This window comes from Zonotrichia leucophrys, chromosome 8, assembly GCF_028769735.1.
Source record: "Zonotrichia leucophrys gambelii isolate GWCS_2022_RI chromosome 8, RI_Zleu_2.0, whole genome shotgun sequence".
Taxonomy (NCBI): domain Eukaryota; kingdom Metazoa; phylum Chordata; class Aves; order Passeriformes; family Passerellidae; genus Zonotrichia; species Zonotrichia leucophrys.
Window position 1 is genome coordinate 22,047,312 of NC_088178.1, and position 25,267 is coordinate 22,072,578.

At 50.5% G+C, this 25,267-nt stretch overlaps 3 protein-coding genes across 3 annotated transcripts; 2 read left to right on the forward strand and 1 right to left on the reverse strand.

Annotated features, from left to right (window-relative positions):
* Positions 1-2: 2 nt before the first annotated feature.
* LOC135450833 (cytochrome b-c1 complex subunit 6, mitochondrial) lies at positions 3-1,266 on the forward strand. The gene is made up of 4 exons (XM_064719376.1): positions 3-139; positions 221-247; positions 479-640; positions 1,006-1,266. Exons 1-4 carry the CDS (start codon positions 110-112, stop codon positions 1,036-1,038), a joined length of 252 nt encoding a protein of 83 aa, XP_064575446.1. The 5' UTR covers positions 3-109; the 3' UTR covers positions 1,039-1,266.
* Positions 1,267-2,200: 934 nt separating this feature from the next.
* NSUN4 (NOP2/Sun RNA methyltransferase 4) lies at positions 2,201-5,759 on the forward strand. Its single transcript, XM_064719663.1, has 6 exons — positions 2,201-2,344; positions 2,880-3,301; positions 3,445-3,599; positions 3,761-3,915; positions 4,522-4,646; positions 5,333-5,759. Exons 1-6 carry the CDS (start codon positions 2,225-2,227, stop codon positions 5,604-5,606), a joined length of 1,251 nt encoding a protein of 416 aa, XP_064575733.1. The 5' UTR covers positions 2,201-2,224; the 3' UTR covers positions 5,607-5,759.
* A 521-nt stretch (positions 5,760-6,280) lies between these two features.
* LOC135451216 (vitamin D3 hydroxylase-associated protein-like) lies at positions 6,281-18,239 on the reverse strand. The gene is made up of 15 exons (XM_064720192.1): positions 17,866-18,239; positions 15,990-16,103; positions 15,553-15,696; positions 13,853-13,986; positions 13,164-13,370; positions 11,899-11,939; positions 11,560-11,684; positions 9,800-9,925; positions 9,334-9,431; positions 9,063-9,162; positions 8,919-8,962; positions 8,433-8,472; positions 7,910-8,018; positions 7,513-7,658; positions 6,281-6,861 (listed from the first exon to the last, which is right to left on the reverse strand). Exons 1-15 carry the CDS (start codon positions 18,076-18,078, stop codon positions 6,733-6,735), a joined length of 1,770 nt encoding a protein of 589 aa, XP_064576262.1. The 5' UTR covers positions 18,079-18,239; the 3' UTR covers positions 6,281-6,732.
* Positions 18,240-25,267: the final 7,028 nt, after the last annotated feature.

A 25,267-nucleotide genomic window follows, 5' to 3' on the forward strand; every position in this document is an offset into this window, starting at 1 on the left:
GCCCCGGGCCGAAGCACCGCCCTGCGGAGGGAGCGCTTCCGCTACCGGCGCGGGCAGCGGCGCTTCCGGCGGGTGACCCTGGCGAGTCCTTCTGTGCGGCGGGAGCGCGATGGGGCAGCGCGGTGATCCCTGTGCCGAGGTGAGCGCGGGGCCGCTCTGCTCCCCCGGCCGGCAGGCAGGCAGGGCAGGCACTAACGGTGTGCTTCTTGTCTTTCCGCAGGAGGAAGAGGAAGAGCAAGAGCTCGTGGTAAGACGAGGAGCCGCGGCGGGGACTTGCAGCTGCCAGAGCCGGCTGCCGGGAGCCGCTAGCGCCGCCGAACAGGCTCGGGGGGCTCGGGCGGGGCCGCGCTGGGCCCGCGGGCCGGAGCTCCGTGGCGAGGCCGGGCTGCGGGGTGGATGCCGGGCTCTCTCTTGAAGGGGCTCGGGGAAAGCTGTGTGCGGGGCTGCCCCGGTGCTCACCGCAGCCCCGTGTCCGCAGGACCCCCTGACCACGCTGCGGGAGCAGTGCGAGCAGATCGAGAAATGCGTGAAGGCGCGGGAGCAGCTGGAGCTGTGTAACGAGCGGGTGGCCTCCCGCTCCCACACGGAGGAGCAGTGCACTGAGGAGCTCTTCGACTTCCTGCACGCCAGGGACCACTGTGTAAGTGCTGCGGGCCTGAGCAGAGCTGCCTTCTGTCCCTCTGTCTTGTTTATTGTTTAGTTCGTCCTTGTTACAGCAGGTTTAGCTGGGATTCTGTGCTTATTAAACAATGAAATAATTCAAACAGTGTTTGTACCCTGCAAATAGCGCTTAGCTATTTCTGTCTTGTACTTGCCATTTTAAAGTTAAGGCTTTTGAACCTGAGCTGAAGCTTTGCAAGGCATCTCAATAGCATTCTTGAATGACGTTTTGCAGAGCAAAAGCAAGGGCTGTGAAGCTGTGTGCATTGTTGGCCCAGAAAACCAATAGGCAGCACCTTGCAGATTTCCCTCTCATGAGTTACTGAAGGCTCTCTTTCTTTCCAGGTTGCTCACAAGCTTTTCAGTAAGCTGAAGTGAAGGGGGGCATGGTTGTCCATCTGCTTCCACAGCCGGTGCCAGCGGTTCCTGGATCACAGTTCTGCTTCCTGCAGTCCATCCTCTGTGCTGAGCATGAATGAAACGGCTTCCTGGCAGCCTGTCACTGCCTCTGTGCTCATGGAAGATGTGCAGCTGTGCAAAAACAAAACAAACAACGTGTTGATGTTCTGTAATTGTCCATATTAAACATTGAGAGTTCCTGTGGAAGTGCCTTCTGTTTATTTCCTAGTTCTCATGCTTCTGACTTGCACTGGGTTAAGATGAAATCAGTGTGTGCCAGAGCCAAGTTAAGGGCAGGAGAGTTTTCCTCTCTTGTGGGAATGTTATTTTTGGTGCTGCCAAAATGGACAGCTGCTGCAGCCCAGTCCTGTGGGGGAGAATTTGTCTGTTGGAGCCACAAAGATTATTCCTAAGCCCCTCAAGAACAGTGTTGTTCACACAGTATTTTCTGACCAAGTTAGACTGAAGGGAGTGACCCTTTTCGAGGAGATAGAAGTTTGTCACACCCTCAGGGGAAAGCTGTCAGCTGTCCCTCACTGTCTCCTGCTTCTGCCAGGGGCTGACAGAGCCTCCTGGCAGCCGCCAGCTCTGCCTTCTTGCCCACGAAACCAACCACATGCCTGTGGAGGTGCATGGGGGTGGTTCAGCTACTCACGCCCCGGTCAGGGTCACAGGGTCACCTGGGGGGAGCTAAAGCCTTTCTGTGTGAGTTACCAGCCTATTCTGCTCACCCTGGGACTGCCCTGTCTGTGCTCTGCCTACTCCTTTCTCAAGAGACAATGGTAGGAGGAAAACTAGGGTATCTCACGGCTATTCTTCAAAGTGGAATGAAAGCCACCACCTTATAAATTTGGCTGTTGTTTATCCATATAGTGGTTCATGGTCCTTTTGCTGACGGATTTCAGGCTTTATTGGGTTAAGGGTACCATGTAGGTTCCAGTAGGTTTAGGTTATTGTTTTTTCCCTGTGGCACAGGGCAGGGTCCAGCTGTGCCGCTGCAAAGAGCGATTGTTGCCGGACCGTTTTCAGCAGCCAGCTCAGAAATTACCGGACGTTTAGGTTGGAAGGGACCTTAGAGAGCACTGAGCACAGCCCCGTTCCCCGGGCCCGGCCGCCCGCAGCCCTTTCCGAGCGCTCCCGGTCCCGCCCCGGAAGGCGAGCGGCGATGGCGGCGCTGGGCGGGCGCGGGCGGGCGGCGGTCGGGCTGCTGCGCCGGGCACCGGGGACAGGAGCGACACCGACACCGGGAGCGGCGCCGCGCCGGCACCGGCACAAGGAGAAATGGGTGAGCCGGACCGGGGTGGGACCGGAGCACGGCCTTGCACGGCGCTGCTTGCACCCCGCTCTTGTCCCCGCTAACCCGGTGCAAATCCCCTTCTCATCGCCCATTTCACCCTCCTGCCGCCGCTCTGTGTGCAGCCGTGCCCACCCCGGACCCCCCGCCACATTCAGCCATTCACAGAGTCCTGGAATCACTGAATGTGCTGATTTGGAAGGGATGCACCAGGATGCAGCTCCTGGCCCTGCACAGCCGTCCCGCCCTGTGCCTGAGAGCATTGTCCAAATGCTTCTTGAGCTCAGACAGGCTTGGTGTGGACCCCTTCCCTGGGGAGCCTTTTCCTGTCATACAGCAGTGCCTCCCCTGTCACAGCTTCATGCCATTCCCTCCGGTCCTGTCACACACTCCAGAAAGGCCTCATGGACTTCTGGCAGCCCAGAACCCAGTGCTGGGTTCTCCCAGAAGAGCGTGAAGGCTGGGTGGGGGTGCTGGGTGTCGAGGTATTTTGCCTTTTAACACTTCTGTTGTTTTTCCCCACCAGGCTGCCACGGCCCCACGCATCCCGTCCACGCGGCTGGCGCTGCACCACTTTGACACCAGCTACAGCCTGCACCTGGGGGCCCTGTGGCCCTCAGTCCGTGCTGGCCTGCTCTGTGAGCAGAAATATGGGGCCCTCCTCAACAACTTCGCTGCTGCTGACCATGTTCCTGAAGAGCTGGAGCTGCTCAACGCCACTGATTTCATTTCTGAGGCCCTCCAGAAGGTGCAGCAATGGCAGCGGGGTGCGGCTGTGGGGGAAGCGGCCACAGGGTGCCAGGAAGGCTCTGGTGAGGGCAGGACTGGGATGCAGGCAGAAATGGTGACACAGGCAGAGATGTCCCCACCACTCTGCACATCCATCAGCTCCAAAATCAAGTGTTACACCTTCCCCAGGGGTGACATCACGCGCTTTCGCCCTGCACGGTGAGACATCCCTGACTGACCACCCTGGTCTCTGCCAGCCTCAGGGGCTGCTTCCATGTGTCACCATCCTCACTTCCAACTGCTCTTTTACCTTCTTTTCCCCTCCAACATTTGCTTTTGTTGTGCAAACTGATGATTTCCAGGCCGGATGGTCTGGGACTCCTCGACTATTACCTCATGGATGCAGCATCTCTCCTGCCTGTGCTGGCACTCGACGTGCAGCCAGATGACTTTGTCCTTGACCTCTGTGCTGCTCCGGGTGGGAAGACTCTGGCTCTGCTGCAGACTGGGTTTTGTGGTGAGTGGGGATGGGTGTTCCCTTGTTCCTGTGTTAAACAGGGCTGGAGCAGTGTACTGCACCCATTGATGCCTGGCCATTAATAATTCTGTGTGTAAGAGCTGGAATCAGGTGTGTTTCTGCAGAAGTGACATTCCAGTGTGTCTGTTCTGTCCTGTCAGGGCATCTGGCAGCCAACGACGTCTCCGTTTCCCGGACAAAGAGGTTGTACCAGATTCTGCAGAGCTATGTCCCCAAAGAAGTCAGGGACACTGTGAGTGTCACGTCCTACGACGGAAGGGACTGGGACCAGGTGAAAGGAGGCACTTTCCATAAGGTATGTATTGGGAACTAGTGAGGATAAACCCATCAAGGTCACTTCCCTCCTCTTTTTGAGTAAGACAGCAGGTTATCCTTCCATGTAATTGTGCAGTTTTCTGTAATCATAAATGAAGAGAGAGAAGACCAAGCCACATAAGGAGTAATATTTCCTCCTGCTGTCCCTTCCTGCAGGATTTGGTGCATATGTGCATCTAGAGTTGTACTTTTACCCTTTAGAAATCCTGTTCTTGTCCATCACCTGGAAGGGGTTAAATGTGAAGATTAGATAATTCTGGCTTCTCAGCCATGTCCAGCCACAGGGGATGGGTTTGGTGTTCCAGGGGTGGGTCGGGTACTCTGGGAGGCTGCAGCAGCAATGCCTGTGCGTGCTGCAGGAGCATTGCCAGGGACACACACAGAGCAGGGACATTAAATGAAAACATGAGTTAGTGCAGGATGTTTTCCACCATTTTTGCACATTCCCAAAATGCCAAAACAGCCAGATGGGTACAGTTCAGTGTGGTGCACACCTGTGTTTGGGCACTGGCAGGGGTGGAGGAGGTGGGCATGGGGCTGAGCTTGACCTGTGCAGGGGGCTGAGGTGGGACCTCTGCTGCTGCAGGTGCTGGTGGATGTGCCCTGCACAACAGACAGACACTCTGCCATGGAGGAGGACAACAACATCTTCCACAGGAGGCGAACCAAAGAGCGCCAGATGCTGCCCATGCTGCAGCTGCAGCTGCTGATGTGAGTGAGCTCGGTTGTGTTGTGTTCCCTGAAACCTCTCCTTACTCTGTCCCCAGCTAGGAAGTGTGGAAACCATGTGTGGTTTTCTGGCAGTAGTTGGAACATGCGAAATCACAGTAAGTGTAAGAAAGTGCAGATGTTCTTGGTCAGATCACCAAGGCCTGACCCCCTTGTCCTTCTGTCCCCAGCAGTAGCTGTAGGATATAGGGAGAAGGTCTAAGGAGCAGGATGGGTACAGGTGTTTTGGGTGGTGATCTCCTGGGTCCTGGCAGTCAGCCCTAGAGGATTCCAGCTGTCCCAGGACATGGGAGGACATGTGGTGCTGGGAAATGCCACAACTTGTCACTGCTGTGGCAATAAGGACGCAGATTAGAGAGCCCCATGGCAGCACTTGAACTGCAGGAATCTCTTCCCCTGTACATATATCCCATTCCTTTGGATGTGACTGCAGAATTACACCTTCCATCTGCTCTGCAGTAGTATCTCCCATGTTAAGTTCTTTATCAATATGAGTGCTGTTTGACTCTTTGCCCAAAACACTCCTCATGTTGCAGTGACTCAGACTGCCGAGCCTGTGTGGAGTTCAGTGGGGGCTGTCTGTCCCTTCCTGTGAGTCCCCATTTCGGTGGGTGGGGATGTCCCTGGGTGCCCTGCTGGTGACCGTGTGTGTGCTCCCCGTGCTGCAGGGCTGGGATCCTGGCGGCCAGGCCGGGAGGAGCTGTGCTGTACTCCACGTGCTCGCTGTCCCCGCTGCAGAATGAGTGCGTGGTGGAGAGGGCTCTGGACGTGGCACGAGCCCAGTTCAACATCAGCATCCACCCAGAGGACCTGAGCCACTTCAGGACGCTCTTCCAGGACACCTTTTCCTTCTTCTCGGAGTGCCGGCTCGGGGAGCTTGTCCTGCCTCACCTCACAGCCAACTTTGGGCCCATGTACTTCTGCAAATTACGTCGGGAGTAGAAGGGGCCGCAGAATCTGTCTGTCTGCTTCCAGGAAATAGCCCAGTATTTAAGGGATAGCAGAACTGCTTTATATTTATTTTTCTTTCTAAAATGTCCCAAAGGAAACCTGCTTTTTTACTGCAGACATGGGGAATAAATGAGAAAGACCTGCTGTGGTGTTTCCTGAATGCTTATCTGTTTGAGACTGGGGTGTTTAATCTAAGAAAGAGAGAGAGGTTTTATCAGAGGGAGCAATTTATCCATCTGTGTGGGATGGGATAAATGGCGCTGCTCTCTTCCTCCTGTCTGACTGCTTTGATCCTGCATAAGCAGGTTTGGGTTAACAAACACCATCTGGGGATCTCAGCCTTTCTGTCCCAGATCTCACCATCTGCATAAATGAGTTGCATCTGTCTGTGCTTATCTCCTGCCTTCAGAGAGAGCAGCCTGAGGTCCTGAAACCAGAGGCTCCTAAGAGTGCCCCTCCTGTGGGGTTGGAAATGTGCTTGGGATGCTGGAGATGTGGTGCTGTGCAGAGGCCAGTGACTGTTGCTATCCCTCTCAGCCAGCAAGGCTGTGGATAAGTGTGAATATTCCCATGCTAGATGCCATTTAATGTCTAGTAAGCAGGTGCTTGTATGATTTTGAGTAGTAACTTTGTTTGTAGAATCATCACCATCAGTGAAGGATTACTGGAATTTATCATGGGAGTTGTTTAATAGTTACAATTTTATTTTTGTGAGCAAATTACAGCGGTGGGAAGTGATGGACACGAATTCCTCAGGGGGGAGCCCATAGTTCCATCCATATGAAGTTACTCCACTGCCAGCAAGAAAATACTGTTGAACTTCTGTAATCCTTTCCTCTCAGCACCACCCTGCTTCTGCAGGAGGCAGCACTGGTGGAAATAGGGATGAACCCACATCCATGGCCATCCATCCTTGCTGGAAGTGCAGTTCCTAGATTCACCACTGTTTGAGCCTATCCTCAGCCAGTCCTGCAGGGTTCCTTACAGGATCTGTGTTTATTGGCAAGGAGAGGGGGCAGGAGGTGGCGTTTCCTTCCTCCTCCTGTCCCCAGTGCAGTCTGTGCACTGCTGGTGGCAGTCGTGCAGCACTGTCCCTTCTCCCTGGTGGCCATGGTGACTATGCCACTCTCCTGCCAGCACGGCTGAGGGTCTCCACCTCCTTCATGAAGCGCAGGCACAGCTCCTCCTGCCACGGCAGGGCCACGCACTGCACGGCCACGGGCATGCCCACGGCTCCTTCCACAGCCTGCAGAGGGGCATGAACAGTCAGGGGCTATCCAGGGACCCCTCACACCTCCAGCAGGTTTTGGGAGCTTGGTTTGGGCCTGTGGTTCATCCCACAGCCTGGAGAAGGTGGGGTTTGAGCCCTGTTAGTGTGCTGGGCAGAGGGAAGGGTCTTGCCTTTCTCTGATAGAAATGGTTGCCAAATCTTGGGTAATGTGTTTGAGACACTTTGCCCCCCACACACCCCAGCCAGCTCTGCCTTGGGCTGTCTTGTAGGCAGATCCCTTTTCCTTCAGCATCCTCATTCCTGACCCATGCGCCACTGACAGCCTGGGCCTGGTTGGAGGCAATGTGGAGCAGGAGAAAAGTGCAGTGCAGTGCTGTGGGCTGTGGCTGTTGCAAGGACCTGCTCCCAGAAGCTTTGCTGCATGACTCCTTGGTGCTTCAGCCTGTGGGGGACCCTTTCGTCCCCCCAAACTTAGTGATTACCTGTTGGGAGCCCGGGAGAACAGCAAGGGGGTGTGTTCAAGGTGGGTTTGGGGATTAGCAAGGGGTGTATAAAGATACAAATTTTTTTGTGCCCATAGTAATGGAGGTATTTAGGAGCCCCTGATACCATGGAAACTGTAACCTGAACACACATCAGCACTGTCTGCTCCACCACCTCCCCTACCTGTTTCAGTGTCCGGTCCCAGGGGTCATCACAGCATCCTTTGTAAAGCTTTAGCTCTTCCTCATCCGCCTCTGTCACAGTACTGACAGGGACAACCCCGGCGGGGAAGTTCAAGACGTTGTACAGCATCGTGGAGGAGATGGCACCTGGGAGAAGCAGGAGAGGATGCAGGCTGTCACAGCCTCCTGCCCTCAAACTTACACATTCCATATTCCCTGAAGCCCCTGAGAGCTGTGTCTGTCTCCACTTGCTCAGAGAGATCTGTGTAGTTACTTTTCCTTCCTAATTCCCATGAAATGCTTGGGTGAGCAGTGAAGCTCCATGGCAGTGGGTGCTTCCCTCCAGTCTCAGCCACTGTGTTTCTCTGCCCTCCTGGGAAGGGCCCAGACTCACTCACCGAGGAGTTTCCTGGGGTATCCCATGGTGAAGGCAGGCCCCAGGACAGGGCATAGCACCACATCCAGCTGGAGTTGCTGCCACTGGCTGATGAACTGGGAGCGGTACACCTGGGGAGGAGAGGGACGTGTCATGGAGCCATGGCCATGCCTGCAGCCTCTCAGCCTCTCCAGGCACAGCTGAGGAGGCAGCAGCAGGCAGAGGTGCTCAAGGGATGGGGCAGAGCAGCCTGTGTTTGCCTCCACTGCGTGTGGCCAGGAATTTGGAATGTCCCACTCCGGCCATGCCCACTCCCAGGACAGCCTTCACTGCAAGCAACCACTGAAGCTCTGTCTGGGCTGACTCAAAAGCCCATCCACCCCATTCCTATCATTCTTTGTGCCTTTCCCTCCATCCTGTCTCCTCCCCAGCAGCCTCTCCCCTGCACAATCCCTTTCCAAACCGATGGCTCTGTCTGACCCAGTGCTTGCCACAAAGCCTCAACTTGCAGCATGATGCCAAAGAGGAAAGTCCTCAAAACAAACCTGTATTTGATGCTGGTGATCCCACATCTCCTGCACTGACCTGCAAGTGGAAATCATAGCAACATCTTTAAGCTGTAAGAAGGGGAGGAATTGCTTAAATAGTCTTCTGGGTTGATAAGCCCTGGTGATTTTAGCAATTGCTTGAAACAATACAGCTTTCACAATCTTCCTAAAGTTTCCTTTGGCATCTGGCCAACCAATTAAGCAGCAAATGTCTGGAAGTGCTGGAGAGAAGGCTTTCCTGATGGGCCTGGATTTAATACTCATCTCTTCCACAGGCTTCCTGTAATGACCTTATCCATTCAAGTGCCCCATTCCTGTCAGGATTTTGCTAGGGGCAGTAAAGCCATGGCCAAGAATGAGGGACAGCCCCTGCAGGGAGAGATCACAGCCTGTGTTGTGAATCCAGTCCCCCCAGCCAAGGACACCTGGAGGAGAAGGTATCACCCATTTCCATGGACATCACTGGGGACAATTCCATCTTACCTCATTCCAGCCATGGAGCTCAGGTGGTCAGCCAGGCGGGGGAACTGGAAAGGCACGAGGTTCCTTAGGGACATGACACTGGGCTGCAGTAACCAGTGTTACCCCAGGAAGCCCCTGTTCCTGTCCTGAGGGACAGGCACTCACCAGAGGTTTAAGAAGCAGAGCCAGCAGCTTCTTCACCAGCCTTGGCATCTTGCAGGAATTCACCTGTGCTTTCAAGCCTGGATCCACAATATTTCCTGTGCTGAGAGATGACAGGAGGATGGGGTGATTTCAGAGAAGCTGTTTGCCCTTCCTCAGAGACCTGAGTGTTGCCTGTTTGGGGTGGGAGAGCTGGGCTCCTTGTGCCTGTGCCATGCTCATGGCATGGGGATGGAGGTGTTGGCAGCACTGCTGCCACAGGGCTCCTACTTACAACACATCCAAGAAGGCACGGCCTCCATCAGCAAAAAAGGTCTTCATAAACAGCTCATTCATGACATAGGGGATCCGAGGGGGAGAGAAGGGCACCAGCTGCACCAAAACACAGGATTATGTGGCAGTCTGGGGATGTGAATAGCGTCCAAGACCCAAATGTGGATAATCCTCAGAGGCAGAGCAGCACCTCCCTGGGCTCCATGTGCCAAGAGAAGCCCTGGTTCAACCATTTTCCATCCAATAATCTCCCCATGAGATTATTCCTGCTGGTTGCCCATGGGATGCACTTCTCCCTTAGGCAGAGGGGTCTCTGTGGCTGGAGTAACATAATCCCACACCTCAGCCAGGTCATGTTCCCCACAGGAGTGCTTGGGAGCTGTGCTGGTTTCTGAAGGGTGATTTCCTCAGCGAGGAGCGAGGCTGGGGACGCCCTGGGGATCAGGGCAGGGGGTGGTGGTGCTCACCTGGTGCCCAGCTGCCTGCAGAGCACTCCTGGTTTCCTTCACTGCCCTCCTCATGCAGGGGGGCAGAGGGAAGTAGCCGTCAGTGTCATAGTACCCGACACGCAGGGGAGCGGAGCTGGAGTACACCTGGAGCAAGGAGACACCAGCTATCATTCCTATTCTGTGGAAACCCAGGGCACCAGGAATATTTCTCTGTCTGCTCTGAGGTGCCCAGATCCCCAGGAGAGCGCTGACTGACCCTCATCCATGGAGAAAGTTTTCTAGATGTCAAGATAGACTGGAATCCACAAAAATGTGAAATAGATTATAGAGAGCAGTGTAGGTGTATCACTTGGTGAGAAATTTAGGGTTTGGGATTTTTAGTATGTTGTGGATGGAAGCAAGATGGGGGGCACAGGGTGTCATCCTGGGTTTCTTCGTGCTTCTTCTTCCTCCTTCTCCATGGGTTTGGGTGGCATTTTGTAATTGGGCAGAAAAGTCCCCATTGCAGGCTCTTTGGGATCAGTTATTGGGTTAAAAGGGAAAATAATCCAGGTGTCAGTTCTTAATTGGGTAGTTTAGTCTTAAAAGACCTTGTAACAAGAGATTGTTATCCATTTTGTGCCTTCTAATGAAAAGCTGCTGAATTCACAGTAGTGAGACTGTTTTACTGATAAGAAATGATAAACACCTGAGTCTGAACATGAACTACTGTCTCAAGTGCCTTCAATGCAGACCCAGAGAAACCCACAACAACAACTGAGACCCTCACACTATTACTAATGGGATTGTTGTGAAAATCCTTTAGACATCCACCATTGACCACATCTGGGACTAAGACTGGATGCAGTGGGAGGGTCTCCCCTACTCCTTGTATTTCCCTATTAAATTCTCAGATCTGAACTGTTGCCAGTCTGGGGCTAGGATTGGACTCAGCTGTGCCTAGGCTCTGTCAGGAGTTTAGAAAGCAAGGGGGGTCCTCTCTGAACCCTGTGACTCAATGGGAGGGTCTTCCCTGCCCTTTGTACCCTTGTCCTTTGCACTCCCAATCTCCAGGCAAATCATTCCAAAGTGACACTAAGCTGATTTTCCTTTGTGTGCTCCATCTTCAGAGTAAGCAACAGAGTGACCCCTGTCATTGAACTTTGTCACCCTTGTGCAAATTTGTATTAAAACCTGATTTTTGCAGTGCCTTTGACAGTGATTCTTTAGGTGACCTAAATCTCTCATTTTTGACACCCACCCTGCTGGGGGAAGGCCTGCTCCCACACTGACACTGACTGCAGAAGAGCTCCAAATGCTAAGGAGTGAGTAATATTCTGGTTTGCTGTTTATAGTTACCCTTTCCAAATGTCTACCCCTGCCTTTTTCTCTAGGCCCTCCTTAGGAGGAGAACAGCCACTCCAGACAAGGGGATTCAACCACTGATAAAAAGTGTGGAGGTATAAAAACCTCCTGAAGCTGGTCTGCTGCAGAGAGAAAGGGAACACTCTCAGTTAAGAGATTTGCTGCAGCAGTTTCTCATCCTGTCACATTATTTCCTAAAGATCTCCAGCTATTTGCTCCCAGTGTTGCCTTCTTCCCTGCTCTTTCCTGGATCCTCAGAATTCAATAAACAGCATTCCAGCTGAGAAGACAGACAGGATAACTACTGATTTGCCTGTTTTTTTCAAATGAGAATTATGAATTGTGCCCTCAAAGAGAGCTATTTTACCAAAAACCAGTCCTGTAAAGATAACTGGACCCTTGAAGGAACCAGGGCTTGCTGGGTGAGGCCTCACCTCCTCGTTGAAGGGGATGGGGGGCACAGTGGGGTCCAGCTGGAACATCTCCTGGCAGAGCAGAGCCTTCATGCACAGGGCCAGGCTGTCCACGTCCCGTGCCATGGGCCCCAGGGCACAAGGGACTGCATGGGACAAGAGCAAACACCCACAGTGAGCAGAAGGATGTGCCAACCCCAGCCCACCCCTCTGCACAGCCACGTCAGGGTGGGCAGGCAATGAGGGAAGTTTCAGATGGACTCCAGACAGGACTTTGCTGTCTCAGGTTTCCTCCTGGCCTGCAGGAGAACATCAGGCTCTTCACAGGATATAGGGAAAAGGAATTTAAAAGTCATGTACCTGCCAGGATGCCATTGACAGGGCCAGTCACTCCAGACAGGCTGTGAGAAAAGAAGTGCATTGTCATTTCAGTAATGGGGAAATATTGACAGTATGTTTGAAAAGTATGTGAGGTCTCCAGCTCAGGACCAGAAACAGAAGGAAATTATTTCAAAAATTTGATATGAATAGTGTTACTGTGATATTTTATGAAAAATATGTTCATTAAGATTTCTTCTCCTGGGAAGCTGAGAAGCTTCAGCTTCTCTCTCTTTAGCTGTTTTAGAATGTGATTTGGAGAATTGTTTACCAAACATATAAATTCTTTTTAATTAATAGCCAATCACAGCCAGCTGTGTTGGACTCTGAGTCTGTCACAAGTTTTTATTATTCATTCCTTTTTAGCTTTCTGATATGTATTTTCTCTTTCTTTAGTATAGTTTTAGTATGATAATATAATATAATATAATATAATATAATATAATATAATATAATATAATATAATATAATATAATATAATATAATATAATATAATATAATATAATATAATATAATATAATATCAGCCTTCTGAGAACTTAGAGTCAAATTCTCATCTCTCACCTCACCCTGGGGATCCATCAACACCACCGAGTAGTTCAAACCAGGAAATTTTGGCCAAAATAAGCAAACCTAAACCCCAATAGGTCTTAGTTTTGGTTGAACCAAAACTGTTCCATTTTGGCATTATTTAACACCTTTAACTCCCTTTTACTTTTAACTCCAGGCTAGATTTACAATGAAAACTGCTAATTTCCCACTGAATTTAATCAGGCCATCTCCTGGGAGAGGTTTGGAGCAAAGCAAGCCACCCTTTAAGAGCCACACTCCCTCCTCCCTCCAAGTACTCACCCAGTGCTTTCCCCTTCAGCCCAGCCTGACCATAAGCAGGTTGGGGGGCAACCACAGTGAGACAGAGTAGAAATTCTGTGGGTCAGGTTGACCTGCTCTCAGCAGTGTTCTGTCTCTATCACCCTCTGTCTCTTCTTCCTTTATCTTTGTCTTTCACTGAAGCAGTTTCTCTGAGCTTAGGCTTTTTGCAGTCAGACTAAATAGCCGTGTTTTCAAACCACAGACGACTCAAAGGCGCACATTTCACCTAAACCAAAACGGATTTTTACTCCGGAGAATTTCTACTCTGTCTCATGTCTTTTTTTTTTTTTTTTTTAGAAAATAAATAAATTATTTTATTTGATGCAAACTCTTATTTTAGATTTTATTTGCAGTTGGTGACTACTCAAAGGTTACCTGAGTCTCTCGGCGGTGGGTTTGAGCCCGCAGAGCCCGCAGAAGCTGGAGGGCAGGCGGATGCTGCCGCCCAGGTCCGAGCCCATGCCCAGGATGGAGCCTCCCCCTGCAATCAGAGCTCCCTCCCCTCCCGAGGAGCCCCCGGGGCTCCTCTGGGGGTTCAGGGGGTTCAAGGTCTGCCCAAAGATGGGGTTGCTGCATTCGTAGCTGGGGAGAGCAAAGAAAGAAAGGAAAGAGGCTGTGAGGAGCAGCCAGTGCCTTGGGTTTGTTTGTTTTCCTCTGCAGAGAGCCTGTGGGGCACAGCCAACCCCATCCTTTCATCCTGAAGCTGGGCTGCTGCAGAGAGAAAGGGACCACCCTCAGTTAAGAGATTTGCTGCAGCAGTTTCTGATCCTGTCTCATCTTCCCCTAAAGATCTGCAGCCATTTGCTCCCTGTAAATCCCTCAGGACACAGCTCATTCCCACGAGCCTCTGCTCTCCCTCCCATGCACAAGTGCACTCCATTTCTCTTAACTCATGGTAGGCTTTCCCCCCTCTTTATCTTTTATCTGACAGCTCTTTCACTTGAGATTGTTGCCAGATAATGGAAAAGGGACTCTCCAGGACAGGTCTCAGGAGCCTGTCCAGGGCCCTACAGGCTGGGATTTTCCTTCAGAAGCACAACCAGATTTTTGATGATGCATGTCACCTGAAGAGGGATTGTGGCACGTTGGTCATTGCAAATGGGATGGCCCCTTGTTTCTTCAGGACCTTGACCAGGACACTGTCCTCCTCCATCACAGTGTCCAGGCACTGCATGAGCCCACAGGTTGCCAGGTGCCCCTGCAGAGAGGAGAAAGGACAAGGGACACAGTCACTGCACTTCCCTTGCTCTTTTGGAAGGATGCTCTGGCGTTCCTTCAGGGGTTGTGTTTTGTACCAACCCACTCCTGTCAAAGACATCTTTTACGAAAAATCCTTTCCTTAGGATTTTTCCTCCTGAGAAGCTGAGAGGCCTCAGTAACAAAATGTAAACAATGATTATCTGCTGCTGTGGAATGCAACAGTGCATGTGTGATTGGCCTCATGTGGTTGTTTCTAATTAATGGCCAGTCACAGTCAGCTGGCTCAGACTCTCTGTCTGGGACACAAGCCCTTGTTATTCATTCCTTCTTTTTCTATTCTTAGTTAGCCTTCTGATGAAATCCTTTCTTCTATTCTTTTAGTATAGTTTTAATGTAATATATATCATAAAATAATAAATTAAGCCTTCTGAAACATGGGAGGAGTCAGATCCTCGTCTCTGCCCTCATCCTTGGACCCCTGTGAACACCGTCACACACTCCCTTGAATGCCTTTGCTTGAAGGACTCCCTCTCCTTCCATCCTTGGCAGAGGGCTGCCAAGCACTCACTGGGTTAGAGCTTCTTCTGAAGTTCTCCTTGCTCTTTTCCTTGCTCCTTTTCTCCCCTGACCCAAATGCAGCTCCATACTCCAGAGGTGCACCAGCTCAGGATCAAACCCAGCATCCTGCTGTCCAAGTGAATCCACCAGTGGATGTTCAGGGAAGGAATAACCTCAGGTAACCAAAATGTATGAGCCTTTTTCAGTTAGCCTTTGGTATTTGGGGCTCAACTTTAGTGCAGCCTGTACTGTATCACATATCAGAGGAGAAATCATTTGTGCCTCTAACTGTTCATCCCTGGTTTTTCTCTGCTGATGAAGGTTTGTGCTGCTTTTGGCTGGGCTAGAGTTTATTTTCTTCACAGTAGCAACTACAGGGCTGTGTTTTGGATTTTGTGTTGTAAACAGTGTTGATAACACAGGGATGTTGTTGTCATTACTGAGCAGGGCTTGCACAGAGCTCGCACTGCCTCACCAGTGAGCAGGCTGGGGATGAGGGACAGGGAGGGGACAGCCAGGACAGCTGACCCCAAGTGACCAGAGGGACATTCCATGCCATATGGAGTCATGCTCAGCATAGAAAGCTGGGGGAAGAGGAAGGAAGGGAAGATGTTTGGGTGATGTTTGTGGTGATGGTAACTGGGAAACTTGGGGTTTCCCAGTTATCATCACACATGATGGAGCCCTGCTCTCCTGGGGGTGGCTGAACACCTGCCTGCCCAAGGGATGTGGTGAATTAATTCCTTGTTTTGCTTTGCTTGTGTGCAGTTTATCTAATAAACTGTCTTTATCGCAACCCACAAGTTTTCTCACTTTAACCCTTTCTATTCTCTCTCCCACATCCCACTGTGGGGGGAGTGAGTGAGTGAGTGCTCACTGCAGCTGCCTCAGACACAGCCAAGTTTCCTGTGGTGCAGACAGAGAAGGATTGGGCCCCTTCCCCATTGTCCATCTCCCACCACTTCCCCACCCACGCTGGGACATCCAGAAGCACAAAGGGAAGCACCTTGTGGCCGATGTGGTCCTTGATGCTGACGGGGATGCCGTAGAGCAGCCCCTTCTCCGTGCGCCGCTCAATTTCCCGGAGCTGCTCCTCACACTCTGGGATAAAGTGTCGCAAGCAGTTTGTCTGCTGGGTCACTTCCAGGGCCTTTGTTGGGAACAGGTGATGGATAAGAACAGCATCATTGCACAGCTGCATCCAGCAGCTACCTTGATTTACAAAATACAGCCTGAGTGACCCCCTCCCCAGAGCATCCCAGCTCAAGCCAGCTCAGAGGATCTGACCCAGGAGACAGAGCACGTTTTTCTCTCAATATCTCCTGTATTAAAGGCTGGTCATAATCCAGCTCCAACGAGCCTTTTCAGCCACCAGCACACACAGTGTGGCATGGAGAATGTCAAAGATTTGCTTTGTCTATCTCACTGTGGATGGACACTCACCTTCTCCAAGTAGGTGTAGAGGACGGTCCTGGGGGACAGAGACCCTTCCTGGAGTCTTCCAGAGAGTTCCAGCAGGGGCAGGGACAGAATGGCATCTCTCTGGGCACTGGGGACCTGCAGAGGGAAGGTGAGGGGGATCCAGGGCAGCAACTCCAGTTATGTAGCAGTGTGGAAAATGGATGGTGTTTGCTGCTGCCTCCCAAAAGCATCTTCTGAGAAAGCTGCTCAGACAGGCACAGTCACTCAACCCACACTCACATCACAGGTCAGCAAAGAAGGACTGAAAGGGTCTCTGTAAGAGTTCCAGCAGGGTTTATTGTAGAGCCATGCTGAAGGAGTCCAGGGACAGAAGATGAGAAACCAGTGCAATGTCCTGGTTAAAGTGTGGGGTCAGGACAATGGGCACAGGGGCAGTACCAGGACAGGGCAAGGGGCAATGGCCTGCAGGGAAAGGGCAGATTAACACAGTGCTGCAGAAGCCCCTTTTGCTCACCCTAAGCACTGAGGCATGCTCTAAACCTGTGGCAAATTCTTCCAGGACATTAGTCTAGAAGTTCCCCTAAAAGGCTCAAAGGCCTCCCCACAGTTACCCTTTGGCTCAGGAAATAAAGGCTGCTAAGTTTTGTCAGCATTATCACCAAAGCTTGCTGAAAGGCAGATCCTGCATGTGAAGGCTCTGACCTTGAGCTGCCAAGTGTTTTATCCTGAGTCTGGATATCACAAACAGGATGCAAACACAGGAACCCAGGTGCTGAAGGGCCTTGTCCATGCACTGCAGCAGAGGACAAGGCAGTGCCTTCCTCCTGGCACAGTGGGACTTAGCCACTGACCAAGACATAACCTCAGCTGAGCAAACACTGCCTGGGGCACAAGGTGCCAAAGTCCTTGCACACAAATCTCAGGCTGTCCTTTCATCCCTCAAAACAGACACAGGCAGTGCAGGACAGCCTGGGCTGAGAGCAAACATTGAACAGCTCAAGCCCATCAAACTGCAAGGAAGTCAACAGGGACTCACAGGCGGTCTACTCAGGTAAAGAAGACTGGCAGTTCTCAGTGCCACAGGTTTTTACAGGTTTTATATCATATATTTATATTTATATAGATCTATATTTAAGAAAAAAGGTTATAGATATATGTATCACTTGTAGCTGGTGTGCTTCATTTCCAGGTGTGTTACCTGTATAAATGTGAGCTGGTTCACCCAGTGTGTATTCAGAAGTGAATGGAGCAGAAAGGAAAGGGAGTTAGAAGTGATGTTGCAGTAGAATTCAGGGCCGTGCTGATGCCTGGATGTGTGGATGCCTGGCACAATCAGCCCCATGTCATGTCCTGGTTTCTCCCAGGGGACACTGAAAACCCTGTGTTTCATCAGTGTGAGGTTAGAGCAGGCACCTTCTGGGCAGCCTGATGGGAGGTGCCACTGACTGAGCATGCTGCTTTTGGAGACACCCTAGAGCTGTCCAGAAGCCAAGTTTTAGAGCCAAAGGTAGAGGAGTGTGAGCAGATGTGCAAACTTAGAGTTAAGCAGAGAAAAAAAGCTCTCTTGCTTCTACCCATTATTGGCAAGAGACATTCCCAGATCATTAAAGAATCGGGGTTTGGATCAATGAAGATCCAGTGCATCATCACCTGTGTTGCTCAAAAACAACTTCTCAGTGAGTAATTCACTTCCCCAAGCTGCAGACTCCCACCACACCTCATCCAGCTCGAGGAGGGTAGTGGTCTCCCTTTCTCCCAAGGCAGCCTTTCCTCTTGCTGGGGGCTGCTGGCACATCTGCTCCTGATAAAGCTATGGGGCCATGAGCTGGAGGAGGATCTGAAGGACAGCATCAGCAAACACCCCAGTGGGACTCAGACCCCAAGGAGGATGGTTTACCTGCTCCCTGAACTGCTGCACAGCCTTTGCCATCTTCTTCATGCCCTCCTCCCGGGTCCTCCGAGCCTCTTCCATTTTCCTCTGGATCCTCTTTCTGCCCAGCCATTTCCAGAGCCCCAGGGCTGCCACGGAGCCCCCGAGCAGGGCGAGGGCAGTGCCGGTGTCCCCCTTCCCCTCTGGCAGGAGCTGCCTCAGCTGCTGCTGCTGGAGCATCACGTGCACCTCTGGGCTCTGAGGAAGGACACGGTGAGAAGAAAAAGCAAGGCAGGTGCAGGAGACCTTCCCTGGCTGCCCAGGCCCATCCCTCCCCCTGTTATGAGTCAGCAAACAGTTCAGATAGCTCAGGCTAAAGCTGAGCCCTGCAAAGCTGCTGTAGGTGGAGTCTGCAGTGAGAATGATTAACCATGACTTGGAGAAGGTAAAGTTTGGCCAATGAACCTTGTGTTCTTTGGGGTGTTGGGTTTATAGGGGTTTTCTGGGCTGTGGGAAATTCTCTAGGATCAACTGAACAAATGCAGCAAGGAAATTGCTGCTCTCCTATTTCCTGTGTAGCCTGAGAGGACAATGGGACAAGAGGAAAAAACAGCTTGAAATAACAAGGTTTCCCTGCACAGGGCTGGGGAGTGGTGTGCTGAGGGAATGCATGGCTGTGGGGTACCCTGGGCTCACCGAGTCCCTCCTGCTGCTGCCATGGTGACCAGAGGATGTTTTGGCACTGCTGAGGTGTCCTCATGCAGCAGGAGGAGAGGCTGTTCCACCCTGTGACAAAGCACGTTGTATTGAGTGGAAAATCCCACAGGCTTGCAGGGCAGGAGCAAACTGACACTGGAAAGGCTGGTTGTTGGAGAAGATGAAACAGGAAAGCCTTATAAATATGATTGCCTGGCAAAAGATTTTGAGAATATAGAAGCTATAAGCGAGATTGAAATGAAAGCAAGCTTTGAGATTTTTTAGTGACTGAACAATGGGAAAACAATGGTCTGGCTGGACTGAAGGTAATCTCTTTTTGATGAAACAAGGCCTTCTGCTTGCAGGCAAGTCTAAGGGTCTGAGCAGACCCTACTAGCTTGGCAGAAGGGGTCTAAGGAGTAGATCCCTTCTGTAAAATGTAACACAGTATGCTAATGTAGTGATTCTTATAGCCTGTATGTAAATGCTATAGGATTTGTATATTGTACTAGATTGGTTAGTGAGAATTAGAATATTCAGCACAGAAGAAGATTTATTGTATTGTAACAGGAACTTCGCTCTCTTGCCTGTCTTGCCCTTTTATGCTCTTAACCCTTTTACTCTCTTGTGCTTTTGCTCTCTTATGCTTTTAGGCTCTTAGCCTCTCATCCTCTCTACCCCTCTCTTCTCTCGGGCCTGCTGTGAGCTGTGGCTGGCAGCTCCCAGCAGGGCCCTGCACCCAGGCCCTTTGCAATAAACCCTAAATCCCAGCAGGGCCCTGCACCCAGGCCCTTTGCAATAAACCCCAAATCCCAGCAGGGCCCTGCACCCAGGCCCTTTGCAATACACCCCAAGTTCCACGACCTGGCTGCAGAGATCTCTCGTCTCTGTCTGTCCTGACCTTGCAACTCCCCGACGCTCCTACAGCTGCTGTGTGAGGTCTTTCCAGCACAGATGGCTCCCACTACAAGCACCAAGAACAACACACTGAGCTGAAGGCCACAGCCCAGCCAACATCAGCCATGGCCTGTCTGCACTCTCCTCTGTTGCTTTTGGATGGTGGATCCTCCCTATGGACCCCCTCCTTGGGAAAAGTGTTTGGGCAGCTATGGATTGTGCATTACACAGCTTTGCAAGATTCCAGCAGAGTGTGGGACTGGATGTGGAATGGAGGCTGAAGAGCCTCTCCCTTCAGGGCTAAGTGGTCCTCTAGTGCTCAGTTTTCCACTGTCATGTCCCTTCTCAGCAGTTGTAAGAGCTGACTGCTGCTTTCTCTCACAATTTGTGTCGGCTGGGAATGTTCTTATCTCAGTTCTTAACTAGACAATTTTATGGACTGTGAACAAGTCTGGCTTTGGTGTCCTCAAGGAAACATTCTAGAGCTGGCAGCAATGTGGTAACAAACTGAGCTGGCCTTTTCCTGTGTCAATTCCAGTGGCTCCCTTCTATGGGGAGCCCCCTCAGCTCTAGCACTGCTGGTGTGACAGAGCTGCAGCTTGGGAGGATGCCCACAGCTCATCCTGCTCCTGTTCCATGATCCTGGCTGCAGCAGGAGCTTCCAGAAGGTGCAGAGTGAGGGATGTGAGCAGAGCCAGCCTGCAGCAGTGCCCAGCCCTCTCCCAATCCTCATCCAGCCTCCAGGAATCCATGCAAGCCCTTCCTGAGAGGTGGGTTCTTTGCCTGTGTGACAGCACCACAAGCTCTGTGATGGGCTGAGCAGATGTGGGAGGGTTTTCTGCCTGTGCTGAGAAGTGTCAGGGCATCTGCCTCCCACATCCTCCCACATCCTCCTGGGCTCTGGGATCTGTGCCCCGACCCTGCCCTTTAGACACTTGGTAAATGTTTAACCCAGACAGGCACAGCTGTGCCTGGACTGACCTGGCATTTCAAAGGGTACATTTTTCAGCAGGCACAGCTGCATTTCCAGATGGCTGGATGCTGCTGGGGAAAACCCTTCTCCTATCAATGTGGCAGCTTCTCCACATCCTTCATGAATCCAGGGTATGGCTCCTCCTGCCACACAAAGCCACAAATCCCAGGGAACCTAAAGGAGGGAAGTAGAGGGATGTCCCAAGCCAAATCTCCACAGCAGAGGAGACAGACCAGCCTGACTCACAGGTCAATATTCACTTCTCCACATTGATTTTGTCACCTGAACTGGTCCAAGACCAAGGTCAAACCCATTGGTAGAGTTCAGATGGAAGCCATGACCCCTTTCATGAGGAGAGTCAGCCTGTAACAGCTGGTCTGGGATTTCATTGGGGTATCCACAGTATGCCCTTCACTTTGACCATCCCAGAAAAAGGCACTTTAACCAAGTCAGAGTGTGTCCTCTGTCCCCAGCAAGACCTGCACCATCTTTGCTTGCAAGAGCAAAACTGCACTGATTCAGTCTCAACAGGTTCAGCTCTCAGGCAGGCTGGGTCTCTTCTGAAATTCCTATAACTGAACTGGTTTTCCCCTAAATTGGTAAGAAACATTTTTGTCAGCTCTGACCCCATTCTGATTGAAATGACAAAGAATAAATCCTGACAGCTGTTTCTTGGGTGCATGTATTTGTAACCAAACACTCTGATGCTCTTTTAAAAACTATTTACAAGATGAGGCACGTTAACTATGCTGCTCTAAAAGAATTTTAAAGGCATTTTACAAAATACTGAAATCATAGTGAAATGGGCTGGACCCCTCTGGGGAACTTGTTCAAGTTGGCTCAGAGGGTTGAATAAATGTTTTCTGGGAGCTCTCCAGTTTCTGACTCATTTCAGCCTGGAATATCCATTGGAAGCATAACACTTTCCTCAGTTCCAGTCCAACTCCACCAGCACTCACAGAACATAAGAGCTGCTGAGAAACCTTCCCCTACCTAAGCTGCAACTTTCCAAACACCAAGGACATCAGTTCAGAGATGAGGCTCTGTCCCTAAAAACCCTTTTTCACATTGCCCAGCCAGGACCCTGTTGGCTTTTCCTGAATAAACTGTCATAGGATAGGAAGAGAGAAGTCCCACAGCTACCCTCAGACCTCTGGCAGCAGAGGCTGCTTTCTCTCGTGACCATCCCTACATTTTTCTCACTTTATGGGTACAGCATTATTTTCCTGCAGATTTTCCACAGCCATGTTGTATGAATCCTACTTAGAACTTGTCCAGCAAGGCAGAGGCATGATCAGAAAGGGTGCTGCAGAGAGCTGTTTGCTCTTCACCACAAGTCCAGGAGCATTCCTATTTTGTCCATCGTGTCTGGTGTCTGGTGTCTGGCACAGCTCTGTCCCCACGGGGTGGCAGCTGTGGCTCCAGTGCCTGATGGTGAGGGGCTGGGATGCTCCCAGCTGCTCCATGACTGGGCACAAATCTTACAGCAGGAACCTGGCTGTCACTGGTCTCCCATGGGCAAGCAGGGAATGTAGGAAGCTGCAGAACAGAGACAGGAAAGAAAACAAAACAAAGAGTGAGCAGGGTGAGACCCTGCTTGGAGGGGTGAGGATTTGTGCAGCAAACAGCTGCTTCAGAGTGAAAGATTTACCAACCCTAATTCTTGCAATTTTTTTTTTTTTTTTGTGTTTCAAGGGTGAGCCTTGTTATGTTCAGGTCTTTTGTTTCTCCTGCTTTTTGAACATTTGCTTTAAGCTACTTCAACTACCACCTTTCTTGAAAATTCCTTGAAGTGAATACCTGAGATCCTGGGAATGTTTGTGTCCCTAATTTTCTCTGCCACTGCCTATTACATACATAGAGAGCTCTGTGTATTTTGGATACTGTAAGGGGACACCTGACTCCTTTTAACCACTCTTGTTCTGTTTTATTTGCTCCTGGTGTTGTGATTATGCAACAATGTGAACTACCAACTAAAGAAAAAGTCCTGCGAAATAAAGTACAACCAAATGAAACCCCTGGATTTTATGATGCCTCAATCTCTCAGCCTTGCTTGGTTATTTATCTGGCCACAGAAAGAAATATGGATTAAGGAGGGCAGATTTAAATTATTAAAATCAAGAGGGAGGAGGAAAAAGGATCAAAAACCACAGTCGGGATATTGTGCTGAAGATGAAAGAAGCTAATAAAAACAGAGCCCTTTTGTCCCAGTCAGCATTTGCACATAATTCTCTGGGACAGACCAAAGCCTGGACTTTGGTCAGTGCTGGGCAGCTGGTCCAGCACTCTGCAAACACCCAGTGCAGGGCTGCACGGGCTGCTCAGCCCCAGCCAGCAGCCCTTGGTGCAGGAGCTGCACGCAGCAGCACTGTGCTGGTGGGTGGGGAAGGGGCTGACATTCTTTTTCCAGCTTGGAGGAGGCCTGGAGGAAGAACTCTGCTGAGAACTTGAAGTTATGCCCTGCCCAAGACCTTTCTCTGGTAGTGTTTCAGCACCTGGCCTCACCAGAGTGCTCTCAGCACCACCCTCCCCACTTTCCTGTACATTGATGCAGCAATGGCAACTGATGGTATGAACAACCTGGCTGGAGAAGGGCCCTACATTTTACCCAGGAAGGTGCTTTGCTGTCTGCCCAGCTGAGGCATTTACCTGATCTGTAAATAGCTGAACAGACCCCTAAATCAGGTCCAAACATGTATCTTATTTCCCTCACACTTTTTCAACATTCTTCTGGATTTCTTTTCTACCTCATCCGCTTCAATGCTAGGAGAGCATTATCTGAGCATCCATGCTCTCTGCTGCAGCATCTGCTGGATCACAGGGAGAAATTCCCTTTGGCTGCTGGATCTGAGATCTAGTGACTGGCTGGAAGCAGGCTAGAGGAGAGCAGGAGGAACAGAAAACCCCTTCTAGATCCATCCACAAGGAGCAGCTGGAATGCAGAGCACAAGTATGCTCAGAAAAGACTGAGAAAATCAGGTAAGTTTTCTCATGGCTGACTTGTGAGACTTTAGGGAATTGTAGAGAAACGATGATAGCTTGTTACTATGAACAACCTGCAGGTGGTGTTTTCCTACTCTCTGTTTTCCTGTTATTCTCAAAGATTGTTTATAAGAAAGGTGTTTTTGTTAATTAGCCAGCCAGGTGAAATGTATTGATTGAGTGACCAATCTGGTCTGTATGTATCAAACAGTCTATAAAAGAGAGAATTTTGGTATAAAAGCTGCTGCTGTGCAAAGCAGCCTTCTGGTGAGCCTGTGCACTTTCTTCTCAATAGCCACAGAAATTCATTTTAGAAACAGGACTTTTCACTTGGTTCAGCCTTACAAAGGGATACAGGAGTGAAGGACACAGACCTTTCCTTGCAAAACAAGGTCTGTGCATGCTCAGGTCTAGCCAGGGATACTACCTGGGCAGATTTCTTATTTAATGAGGAAAATGAAATAATTTTCTTACTAATGACCTTCCCTTTGAGAGGACAGCTAGAGACCCTTTGCTCCAGGCCTGAGAGGGTGAGGGTCACTCCACAGGCTGTCCCCAGCAGCAATCCTGCAGGGGCAGAGCCTCTCCTCGGGGCAGGGTGTGCCGTGGAGCTTCTCTGGCTCCCCACGGGCCAGAGGGGTGACTCAGGCGCCGTGACTGTCACACTCTCCGTGTGACTCAGAGCTGACTACGGCTTCCCTGCACTGCCCCAGGGAGGCAGATGAGTGCCAAGGGCAGTGTCACCCCTGCTCTGTCCCGGCACGCTTGGGGAAGGAATCACCCTAATGATCATTGCTAATGATAGTGCCCTATTTCAACACACACTTGCTTATTCAAAGCATCTCCTTCATCATTCCCCCTTTGTCCTCCAGCCTCTTCTTCCACCTTGAGAGTGAAGGATGGGTCAAGAAACAGCACACGATTGTCAGAGTGTGGCTGGAAGCACCAAGCAGTGGAATGGCCTAAATGTAGCCACAGAAATGCTTTCTCAGTTTTCCCTGAAGTGTTTGTGGGATTTAAACTCCCATATTTTCCCATTGCTTAACTGGAAAAAATAATGAAGAACAGGAGTGATGACAGACCAGCTAACATTTCTCTCAGCTTATGGTTATACAGAGAACATTAAGCTTTGCAGGACTCCCTGCACAGCTAAACTGCTGGATAGTGTGGAGATCTAGACAGCAAATGAGTTCAGGAAGGGGACAAGTCTGTGGACGAGAGCTCTCTTGGCAGCTATTTAAACCCATGGGCTGACTGCAAACCTTTGCCAAAAAGTCTCTTGGCCAAACAATGGCACAGCCAGAGGGGGAATCCTGCACTTACCAGGTTTTACTCTCCCACAAACTTCTGCTCCTGCCAACTGTTGGAAGTAAAATATTGCAATAAACAGTTCTTTGGTCTCACACCATACAATAAATAATATTAAACTGTTGTTATTGGATCCCTTTGGTCCAGCATTAACTCCGTCCTTTTGTTTTTTTGACTCAGTTTAATAGCAAAGGACAATTTAGACAGACGAGATTTCTGCTGGCTATATTTAAACAGAATTTAGGGCCACTTTATTAAAACATTAGTTTAGAGTTTTCAACTCACTATCACTTTGCTTCATATCAGGTAGAAGGTGATATGGAGTGAGGGACAGGGAATGAAAAGCCATCCCACTGGAGGCTGTGTGGTGGTGTTTGCAGGGGTCCAAGGACGAGGAAAGAGATGAGAATCTTGACTCCATGTTTCAGAAGGATGATTTATTATTTTATGATATATATTATATTAAAAGAAAATTATATCTTAAAACTTACTAAAAGAATAGAAGAAAGGATTTCATCAGAAGGCTAGCAAGGAATAGAAAAGAATTATAATAAAATCTTGTGGCTGCTCACA

What these genes read in the sequence shown, in the direction of transcription:
- LOC135450833 (XM_064719376.1), top strand. Translation starts at nt 110, where the DNA reads ATGGGGCAGCGCGGTGATCCCTGTGCCGAG. An exon ending in GCGGTGATCCCTGTGCCGAG is followed by an intron (nt 140 to 220) that starts GTGAGCGCGGGG and finishes GTCTTTCCGCAG; the next exon opens with GAGGAAGAGGAAGAGCAAGA. An exon ending in AGGAAGAGCAAGAGCTCGTG is followed by an intron (nt 248 to 478) that starts GTAAGACGAGGA and finishes CCGTGTCCGCAG; the next exon opens with GACCCCCTGACCACGCTGCG.
- NSUN4 (XM_064719663.1), top strand. Translation starts at nt 2,225, where the DNA reads ATGGCGGCGCTGGGCGGGCGCGGGCGGGCGGCGGTCGGGCTGCTGCGC. An exon ending in ACGCGCTTTCGCCCTGCACG is followed by an intron (nt 3,302 to 3,444) that starts GTGAGACATCCC and finishes GATGATTTCCAG; the next exon opens with GCCGGATGGTCTGGGACTCC. An exon ending in AAGGAGGCACTTTCCATAAG is followed by an intron (nt 3,916 to 4,521) that starts GTATGTATTGGG and finishes CTGCTGCTGCAG; the next exon opens with GTGCTGGTGGATGTGCCCTG.
- LOC135451216 (XM_064720192.1), bottom strand. Translation starts at nt 18,078, where the DNA reads ATGCTCCAGCAGCAGCAGCTGAGGCAGCTCCTGCCAGAGGGGAAGGGG. An exon ending in GTGCCACAATCCCTCTTCAG is followed by an intron (nt 13,371 to 13,852) that starts GTGACATGCATC and finishes TGCTCTCCCCAG; the next exon opens with CTACGAATGCAGCAACCCCA. An exon ending in GGGACCGGACACTGAAACAG is followed by an intron (nt 6,862 to 7,512) that starts GTAGGGGAGGTG and finishes GCCCCTCTGCAG; the next exon opens with GCTGTGGAAGGAGCCGTGGG.